Source organism: Populus trichocarpa, chromosome 10 (assembly GCF_000002775.5).
Source record: "Populus trichocarpa isolate Nisqually-1 chromosome 10, P.trichocarpa_v4.1, whole genome shotgun sequence".
NCBI classification, from domain to species: domain Eukaryota; kingdom Viridiplantae; phylum Streptophyta; class Magnoliopsida; order Malpighiales; family Salicaceae; genus Populus; species Populus trichocarpa.
Genome location: NC_037294.2, coordinates 13,323,172 through 13,334,160, shown reverse-complemented (window position 1 = coordinate 13,334,160; position 10,989 = coordinate 13,323,172). Strand labels below are relative to the sequence as shown.

The window sequence follows — 10,989 nt, the reverse complement described above, 5'->3', positions numbered from 1 at the left end:
TATTTTGTTTAAATTAGTTTTATATCCAAAATTAAAATGCACTGCCATTTCACAAGTTACTATACATAGTAAAACATCTCATTTCAATCTCATTCAAGCAAAAAATATTAAAAAAACATTCAAGGCTTGTCTCCAAAAACCATAAAAATAATAATAATAATAATAATAATAATAAAGCTCTGTTTCTTGTTAAATTTTACGCATTAAAATAGAATAAGGCACGGCACATGATAACCCTCAACTCACTAAACCTTCGGTTTTATTTTAAAAAATAAATTATAACGAGTTTAGTTTTTTTTTTTTTTTTTAACCTCTTAAGTTGTCGTGTGTGTTCATGGGCAGGGATAACGAGATAAAGCGTTCGTTGCATGATCTGATGTTGTAAAATAGAATTTACATGACCCTCAAACAACACAAATATATATATATATAACACGAATCTTAAATCTCCAACTGCATGCTCCTTACGCACCAAGAATCACATTCTGATCCTGCGGAAAACCAAAAAAAAAAAATCACGAGATCAAGATTGCATATCAACGAGCCCCGTAGTTTCTTGGTAAAAGAGAGTAATGTTGGTATTAACTGAACACACAGATTTAAAGCTCGAAATCGGACTTCAAGGAAAGAAAATGGTAGTTTGTTTATCCAGGGGGGTTGGTTTGGCGAGAAAACATCTGCAAAGATGCCAAGGGTATGCCGAAGGGGAGGCTTTTTTGCCCACATTATTTCCTTTTCGTGTGCTTTATCATGTTGTTTGTTGACGTCGTCATTGATGATCCATAATTATAGAGAGAGAGCTGCATCATCTCCCACAAGAACAGTCATTGATGGGATGATCAGTAGAGTACAAGCCGCCCCCCTTTAGACAATTCTCCATCATCATCATCATCCATGACTCATTTCCATGTGAGGCTTATGTTATGTTTTGTTGGATTGCTTTTGGATGGTTTTTTTTTTTTTTTTTCCTAGTCATGGTCGCTTTGCTCTTGTCAAATTCAGGGTACGAAAGGCCCCCACTCTTGCCTTACCTCTGCCCTAAGATTTGAAAAGGCCTTCCGTTTACTAATTGCTCCTTGCCTAGATTTATTCTAAGCCCAGAAAATCCTCAAAATCATGCTGATAATCTTAATGGTCAAACATTTGTCATCGGATAATGCTTGAAAAATGCTCATTTAAAACCTATGTATATGACATGACCCACATGGAATCTCAGGATTGATAAAGAGTATTTGTTTAAGCACGATGATTTAATGTTGTCATCATCAACCCACTCAGAGAACAAGATTAGCCTGGTAAGCCAAAAGGTTAAACAAGCACTGTTTTCTTAAAAATATTTCAAGGAAATCTTTTTAACAAATTTATCTTTAATTTAAAGGGTGCAATTAATTAATTTATTGAGTTTTAACAGGTTGTGTTAATTGTAACAATGCAATCTAATTAAAATATCATATGGAAATCTTTTTTGTTTTGTTATTTTTATTTTATTTTATTAGTTGTGCTAGTTTACTGATTCTTTTTCTTACCATGATATATTAAAAAACACTCCTTGTTATAAGCCAGGAGTCCTTCGACTTTGCAAAATGTTTGTTGTTCGCTCATTTCAATGATTCCTTTCCGAGAAAAAAGTCATGCACTGCAATTGTATTTTTCAACAAGACAAATATGGTCTCATGGATTTATCTTAACGATGCGACGGGCATTGTCTTAATATGGTCAAAAAAACATATAATAAATCATCCGAATCATCATAGATTAATTGGTAAAAATTAGTGATCTTGTTCATGACATAATTTAATAAAAATAAAAAAAACTAAAAAGTTTAATTTCTAATCAATATAATATTGAATAATAGAATTAAAAAATATACTAATAAAAAAAAAACCATAACTCGGTAAACATGTAACAAAAATCATAAAATTAGAATAATTATATAAAAAATAAATCATAAAGCTTGATTTAATGTTAAATAATTAAGAAAAACATAGATAGATCACTGAAAGAAAAAAACAAAAACAAAAAGCATTCCAATAAATAATATATCTGTGAGGAGGTGCGGTAAAAGTACCACCTCTTTTATTATTTAATTAATATTTGTTCATCACGCTCTCAATCTTTTCGCTAACTAGTCGGTAAATATCTCGATCATGCTCATGAGATTAGCAAAGCAAGATGCTAGTCTGACAAGGCATGCTATGCTGTGTGGAAATGGATACGTGTTTGCTTGCAGATGACAAATCAAGAGGTCGTAATTAGATGGGATATGGACTTGTATGTTATTGGTCTGGTTGCTGCTCTTTCTTTCTCTGTGAAACTTCAAACCCTCCTTTTAACTACCAGTCTTCAAAAGTTAGGGCTGCGATCGCTAAACTCGTAATCGTTGTCAAAATAAACCTCATCTTTTTGATCCTCTGGAACCCTTCAAGTTATCATGGGCTCTTGTTTACCTTTCTTTTTGCCCTTTAGATTTTAATAACTATTACAAAAAAAAAAAAAAAGGTTATTTCTTAATAGACATTACTGCTGTAACTTCCCCATCTTGGAAAACATACTCTAGAGTTGTAGTAAAGGTTTAAAACTCTGTTTGTTTTTGTGTTTTAAAAATACATTTGAAATTTTTTTTGTTTCAAATTAATATTTTTTTAGTGTTTTTAGATCATTTTGATGTGTTGATGTTAAAAATAATTCAAAAAAAATATTATTTTAATATATCTCTAAATAAAAAATATTTTAAAAAATAATAATAACCACTTTAAAAAACGCTGTAAACCTATTGTCCGACTGTCCTCCAAAGGGGTCGTCCAAAGGAGCCCACGGCTGTGAGGTACCCTAGGCCACCCCACAGACAAGCTACGGAAGCAGGGTCATGTCATCTCTTGTTTTACGCTTCCTTGAGGAGGAGAATCGTTGTCAGCCGAAAGTAGCCAGCCACCTCAAGAACAAGAACCCAAAATGCTCACAGAGTCTTCTCATGCAGTACCATTCAGTTTATGTTGGGTTTTAGATTGATGGAAATGGATTAATGTTCATCTCTTTTAGCGACCTTTTGCTTTGTAGGTGAAAAGAAAAACTGAAGGCTTGACACTTAACTTCGTTTTAAAGATTAGTGTTGATCTGGTGGATGGTAGAATAATTAAAGTGTCGAGAGGAAAAAACTTGACGAAAGAAACCATTTTTTAAGTAATCATTCTCGGTTTTCAGATTCAATACAAAAATCATACATAATATCTTCGGAGTATTGTTTTTTGAAATATTTTTTATTTTAAAATATATTAAAATAATATTTTTTTTATTTTTTAAAAATTATTTTTAACATTAAAATAATTTGAAAACATCAAAAACATATTAATTTAAAGTAAAATAAAAAAAAAATTTAAAATATTTTCAAAACGGAATGATAAACCATGCATATATCTTCCAAATGCATAAGGACCATGATTAATTACATATCAAATAATAATAATATTGATAAAATTATCTAACCCGTGCGAGACAACATAAAGTCATATCTATATATTAATTACATATCAAATAATAATAAATAAAAAGAATTCAATCCCGATTGCAATGGCAGTATTAATTGCCCCAACCACTCATCCATCCATTAAAAAGAAAACGAGATACTTGTGGCGACAAAAATATTCTGCACATTCGACAGTCGATACTGACTCCTTAATATCCTTGATTAAGAGGCACTGTCTATACTGATGGGGACATCTATATGTGATGATTTTCTGAAATTTAATATGGTTACTAATAAAATTACTCAAATGTTCTTTTTATTTTCCTATAGTTTAGAAAGTATATAATTCATGGTGGAAGTTCTAGTACTTGTTAAATAATTTTTTTGATGGACTTATAAATTCTCTAATGATAAAGTGAATAAATATAGAAAGAGTTTTAAATTTCAATATAGAAAAATATTTATTTTTAATTTTTATATGATAAATGCTTTAAAAAATAAGGTATAAATGCTTGTAACAAAAACTCGTTGTTATGACAAAATTGAAAAGCTAAAAAGCTGGTTCTTATGACATTAATAAATAATAAAAATTTATAATATATCATTAACTAGAAATAGATAATCTTTACAGATCATTAAGAAGATGAAAATATAATAAGTTATTGAAAAATATTTTATATATTTCTAGATATAAAATGATGATCAACAATTCATTTTTTTTTTTTTTGATTTACGTGGGGTGTCCGGGCCAGCTTACGCGCACCACGACTATTCCCCACGGCCCACTGGACATCCTGCAAGCCCAGGAGCAGGTAAGGCACCGCGGGGGTGACAGGCGTGCACATAGAGGGTCGAACCCGGGACGGGGGCAGAATAAGTCACACGATTGACCACAGCAGCTAGACCCTCAAGTGCAACATCGGAACAATTCATATTAATATGCTTCAATTATCTTAATATGAATCTTTAATAATCTTCATACCAACAGGGTTTGACTCTTTGTCAAGAGAGACGAGTCTGTCAGTTTATTTAACGTTGATTTGAGCTCAGCATGATTAATTTACAGGTCTCTTTGTCTGTTATGATGATTTAACGGCTAGATTAAGCAATAATATTAGACTAGCCCTAAATTTCCTTAATCTATATTGTAATATTATTTTAATTTTAGTACTATTGTTATCAATCAATGAATCGCAGTTCAATTTGCATTGATTAATATCATTATTTACCTTTAAAAAGTCTTTGAATTCGAATTTCTTTTTATTTTTTCCAAATTCAAGACTCCAAACAAAGGGGAAAAAACAGTCAGTTTTAATTTTTCCTTCTACTATGTGGCCTGTTTATAACTAAGAGCTACCTAAGGGCAGTGGTAGATGGTTATGCTTTTACTGCCCCGCGTTTCCCATCTTCCCTGTCAGCGTCCAAATCCAGTTTTGACGATTCACGAAGAAATTATGGGCAAGCCACGCCAACTGCTAGCTAGCTAGCTAGCACAACCCACATAAATGCGAGGCAGCGACTTGCTATAGGGCAGTAATGGCTATTAATTTCCCGGCAGAGGCTTGAACAAAACCAATTTTCTTTTCGTGATTTTGCAAGCAAGATGTGACATGCTTAAAAGAGGGTTAGCCAAAGCTATTTCCATGGCAGGGCACCGAGACTCAACAAAAACAACTTACGGATACATGAATCCTTTCGTGATCCGAAGCCCAGTCCACCTTTATATCAAGATAGTTGAAAATTATTCTATGCCATTTTAATTGACATTATTTTTGATCTCCCTCTGCTTCTGTTCTCCCTTTCCGCTGTCTATTCGACTCTACCCTACCACTTGAGATGAAGCCATGTTCTATTCAACAAAAAAAATAATATTATGACCAGAGCTTCACTGGAGTAAGAAATCATTGGAAAATAATTTTTAAAAATAAAAAAAATATCATTTTGATATATTTTAGAATGAAAAATACTTTAAAAAACAATCACAACTACCCTTGTTAAAAAAACAAGTGAGAATTATGATAAGAGAAAGAAAGAGGATTGATCAAAATCCATGGACAGAAAAAAATAATATAAATAAAAAGGTGAGGGCAAATCTCTTTTTGTTAGATGTAATTAGTTGAATTATTATCTGAAAGGAATCGTTTTCAATGCCGGCTGCTAGCGAGCTTTGGTGGAAGGAAAAACGCATGCTGAAGCCATTTTTTCATCAGTTTTCAAAGATGTTAGGCATAGATATAAAAGAGGTGCTTGTGGGGTAACGATTAACCTAAGCACGATTCTGTCTTCTCTCGCTATAAATCACAGTTTTAATGAGAATGTGTTTGTTTACTTACGTGTACCATGCGATGCATCATCAAGGATATTAGGTTGGGAAGGCCAAATCAGAAAAGAAAATTTAAAAGGGTTGAAAGTTCAAATTTACTAATTTTAAAGCTAAAAGGGCAAACTTTTGCAGGGGCCGGGGCCTGCCAGCCACCCCTGCCTCCGCCCCTAACATCATGTTGCATTAAATTAATAAAAAAAAACAAAACAAATTATAGATGTGTTTGATAATCATCGAATGATATTTTCGTAAAAATACTTTATATATATATATTCCAAATTCTTATGTTATAATTGCACCCTGGTTAAAAGTTAAAATGTTAAAGGATAGAATATTTCAAATCAGAGAAGTGCTCAAGATAATTCCAGCAGCTATGGTTTGCAGGGGTATGGTCTCCTTCAAAATCCATGCCCTACTTGTGCCTCAGAATGAGTGACCGTGTTCCACCTTTTTAGATACTGAAGGGACAAGCCGACCCTATTTGCTTGCTTTTTATACGCACTGCTCCTTGAATGGGAAAAAAATACGACAAAAAATAGAAGAAGAAGAGAAAAGATGAAGAAGAAAATGTTCGGCTGTGTGACCCGCATAGTAAGCCTTATGATGAAGGCCTTATGACAATTTTTGTCACACAATAATACCAGTCTTGCATATAATGATGGGTCTCTGGGATATATTTAGTATTAATCTTATTTTCGGATTTTAAATTTATGATGAATTTTCTGTTGGGGTGTTGATGGGAGATGAAGATTATTGTTTTGTTACTTTACGACCTTACTAGATTAAAAAAAAAAAACCCAAAAATAAAAAAAAAAGGACCTGTACCAATTCAACTTGATCAAGTATTCGGCGGCATGCATGTTATTTGTATGAATAATTTACGTCTTCGGGATAAAAGTGTAAGAGAATGGGAGCTGCAATGAAAATTAGGACGAGGATGCAGCGATGCAGTTGCAGTAAATGGGATCACAGAAACACACGGACACGGCGTTGATTAAGACGGCCTGTCCAATTTTGTGCACCGTTTCAACTTTCAAGAGTAACATTGCCAGATGCCTGTTACCGTGAAACAGTTTTATCAGTGTTAGCCTCAACAAGAACGCAAATTAAGCTCCATATCCCGTGTAAATACGAAACTTGTATGCATGACATATGCTCAGGTTAAATAATGGAGTATATCACAGTTGGCAACAAAGCAAAGCGTTGAAGATAACATGGCAATATGCAGTTAAATAGATTTGCAAGGCAGGATAAAGAAGAGAGACTGGCACCACAAGCTGATGGAATAGATCCTAGACAGCTAGGCAAAGGCTGTGATAAGTATAAGAGAAGAGAGTCGAACAGTCTTCTACAGATGACAACTAGACTTGCAGAACATTTCAGATGGCAAGTTTCATGTTGCTTCACGGGATTATTTTATTTTAAAAAATGCAAAACAGGGATGAAAGGTATCTATTCAGTTTCAAATAGTTTGAACACATATTTGTATTCAATTGCAACCACTATATTCTGTCTATTCAGGGGATCAGAAATCAAGCAGAGAGAGCACATTTCCATAGAGGACATCACGATAAACTGTATTTTGGTCGCGGGAAATGAAAAGGAGTATTGTTTCACACAGATAAGGACTTCTAGATAGCAGTTCCTGAAATTCTGTTCGTGAGACACGACTATATATGTGAGCATCTCTGAATTTGTATTGTCTAGTTATACAGCGTACTTGATCATTCATGGTGTCCATAAAAAGCAAAACGATTATTACAAATTATAACCAGATGCTAATTTATTGACAAAAGTACACAACAACCTCACAGTCGTGTATATCTATCATGTAAATAATGGGAAGTTTTGCACAGATTTCTACATGACTGTTGAACAAAGATAGACACGAGTTGTGTCCTCACAAGACATGTCAAATTTAATAAAAGTGCCCCCCAGGAAATTAGATATAATTGAAATTCCTCAGATTAAACTAAAATACCTCATACTGAGTAGGGAACTAAAGCACAGCTGATAGCAAGTGCTACCTCAGTCTCAAATCTCCCATTGATCATCTCCACAGCATCTTTGAGCATAGATACATCAACATCCCCATTTGGCAGTGGTACAACCATTTTATCTAGCATTACACGGGTAAAGGATGACTTTGTTTGAGATGTATAACGTAGCACCTCATCTACTTCCTCAAGAGTCCTTGTCTCGACTTTAGGTAAAAAAAAAATCAAGACTAACAAGGTTCAGCAAGGCATGCACACACAAAAGTTTTGCAGATTAATTTCCACCCCACTATCAAACTATTTCTAAATACCGATCAAAAGATTTGATGGCGTTTATGATACCTCCAGCTACTGACATATGATTATCTCTTTTCATAACCATATCAAATAAACCCATTCTGTGATTCCGACCTCCACCAATTAGCACCTAAAACAAGAGAATGTTACAAGTCAAGAAAAATCTATACACAAAGCCAATGGAAAGATTATTACTATGGAGCACAAGCGAGGAAGTGAACCATACCACCCACTTATCAACCAAATGTAAACCTGGAGCAGTTTTTCGTGTATCTAAAATGCACGCTGGGTGTGCAGCATCAACCATTGTCTGCAAGATACATGAACAATATAAGCACTTTTGCACAAGGCAACAAACATAATGAGCCAATTTTCCAGGTCTGCAAGATTGAAATTCAATTAACTGCATATGCAAAAACCACTTTGGATTTCATATGAAATTCACTGGTTCAAAGAATCACAACTTGTTCATGTGTGCTGGCTTGATAAGTTGGTAAATCCATTGTCATGGTGTTGGGAGATCTAGTATCAAATCCCACATACAATTCAAGGAGAAAGATTAAGGGAAAGGGGAATAGTTACCCCCTGTTCTGTAACCCAGCCACGGGACCAAAAACACTTCATTTGATCTACATTGAAATCCATTACAATATATTACCAACCATGTTCAGATGTTCTATTCATGCATCCATCTGAAACAGCATGTGGTCATGTTAACAAAATATAACCTGCAATTTGAAACATGCAGCAGTAACAGCATGAGTAGAGTGATTCTTACTACAAAATCATTTGTTTTAGAGTTTTTGGGCCGCTTGCATTGATCACCACTGACCTTTTACACTTCTAACCCATGACACTTGGATTTAGACAGGCTGCAAAACATTTTGATGATTACCATCTCTTGTTACGTACTCTAATATAGCCAAAAATCCTTGTTAAATTAAAGATGATGATGTAAGTAACTACACTATATTACTTGATTCTATTTCCAAATTCTAGGAAATAAAGAAACCTTAGTCAGAGTTGCTATTCCGCTCATCTGCTACATAAAATTTAGCACTACTCTTTCAGCAACAACAATGTTGTGTGCCCGTCCTGCATTAAAAGAGAAACAAGAATATGATAAAAACTCGTCAACGAGCACTTCAAATACCACGAAGTAACTTTTCTTAATTTCCAGTGGTTTACCAGAGACTTTCCAAACTGCAGTCCATTCCGAACACAATCTCCATCTTTTCGAGACCACTCCACCTAATGTAAGGTCTATGTCAAAAATGATCAACGGTGCAAACCACACCAATAAAAGAAACACAGAGTGATTGCATCGATACCTTTAGCGAGGGATCAACCTCATGAAATATCATCTCTGCGAGTGAAATTCCAGCAATGATGCCATCCTCCTTTGCCAAGAAATGGGCTTCAACTTCCATGTAAAAAGGAATAGTAGCCAAACAAGTCACATCTCCTGCATTAAACCACAAATGTTGCTTCAGAAGTATCTTTATACAAGGAATCGAGGGCCCATCTTTAGGAGTTTCTCAACAACATAACATAAATGTCAAAACTAAATGGATCAGAACGAACGAACTGAGGATTCAACTAAGCAAAAGAGACAGACATTCTAGAACACACACAACATCGAACTCATTCAAAAAACTTTCTGTGAGGAGAACAAAGATCGACTAAAAAAATGAAAATTTAAAAAGGGATGAATCAAAACCTCGATCCCCGGCATCTTCAGCCAGGGCTAGCTTGATAACACCCTTCAAGTCATATGTAGGATGTGAAGGAGGTTTTATTATCATCGACTCAAACGATATTCCAGGATTACTGGTTTCAGTTACAGACATTTTAACAATCCGCCTGAAACAATCCAGACTACTTAAAATAAATAAAACAATGTTCAGTACAACCACCATAATAAATAAATAAATGTGCCTTTTCTTTGAATAAAACAACAAAACAAACCTTGAAGTTGGATATAACTGATGTAAAATTAATGAAGAACTAAAAATGATCCGAGACATTAATTGTGTATTTGCCTGAAGCACTTCAAAGTAACATGCACATCAACCCTCCACCTATGCAGCATCAATTGGGTTAAGAAGCAAAATTCATCTCCACAAGAACAATTATTGTGTTTTTTCAAAACCAATATTTTATCTCTCTCTCAAACTCTCTCTATTTCCATTCCTGAATTATTTTTAAAAACCCAATTGAAGGTTACAACTCTGGTCCAATTTTGTGTCTGTGATGGGCTTAACTTTCGGCGCTTATCAAAAACATATCCAGTTTCCACTTCATGAACCCCTCGTCATCATCGCGTTTTAAACTTTGGCTCTTATTTTTCCAAAAAATAAAAAAGATTGATTGATAAATACATGAGCAGTCTTCATCCTTCACATTCTTGCACATTTGAAAAGATAAAATCTTGCAGTTTAATAATATGGTTATGGTTTTCTTCTCTTACCTTCTCTTTTATAAAGTAAGTCCTTGAACTATTTATGATAAAAAAAAAAGTCCTCGAACTATTTAATTTCTCTACTTGAGACTTGGTTTTTTTTTTTTTTTATATATCTCTAAGGGTTTATAAAATTATGTTATTTTAATCAAAGTTGAGTTTTTATTATTATTCTAATTTTTTTAATTAGTTACCCTAGATAATTCTCTTTTTATGATAAAAAAAATAGTCCTTTTCTTTTCTCAATGCCTATTCTACAATTTTTTTATTATTTTAAAATTGCATATAATCAAGTAATTATATCATCAAATTCAAAACATTAGTGCTAGAGTAATTAACAAATCAATATAGGGTTTAGTTACTATGTCCTAGTAAATATGGGCCTGTATCCTTAATAAGCCCATATAATAAGTAGCAAATACTTTCAGTCCACGATGAGCGGTGGTGG

General features: G+C 33.7%; 1 protein-coding gene across 9 annotated transcripts; it reads right to left on the bottom strand.

Annotated features, from left to right (window-relative positions):
* Positions 1 to 7,501: 7,501 nt before the first annotated feature.
* LOC18102553 (nicotinate-nucleotide pyrophosphorylase [carboxylating], chloroplastic) lies at positions 7,502 to 10,465 on the bottom strand. Of its 9 annotated transcripts, XR_008060260.1 has the most exons (7): positions 10,049 to 10,457; positions 9,801 to 9,958; positions 9,412 to 9,545; positions 9,269 to 9,331; positions 9,093 to 9,175; positions 8,307 to 8,390; positions 7,502 to 8,210 (listed from the first exon to the last, which is right to left on the bottom strand). XR_008060260.1 is itself a non-coding variant. In XM_052456233.1 (6 exons), the coding sequence occupies exons 1-5, from the start codon at positions 10,105 to 10,107 to the stop codon at positions 9,140 to 9,142; spliced, it is 450 nt and encodes a 149-aa protein (XP_052312193.1). In that variant the 5' UTR covers positions 10,108 to 10,456; the 3' UTR covers positions 8,879 to 8,952; positions 9,093 to 9,139. The 9 variants fall into 9 exon arrangements, 7 of the variants coding, with proteins under 7 accessions (XP_052312193.1, XP_052312190.1, XP_052312194.1 ...); XR_008060261.1 differs by lacking the exon at positions 9,801 to 9,958 and having other exon boundaries at positions 8,663 to 9,175; positions 10,049 to 10,465; XM_052456233.1 differs by lacking the exons at positions 7,502 to 8,210; positions 8,307 to 8,390 and adding an exon at positions 8,879 to 8,952 and having other exon boundaries at positions 10,049 to 10,456.
* Between the last annotated feature and the right edge of the window lie 524 nt (positions 10,466 to 10,989).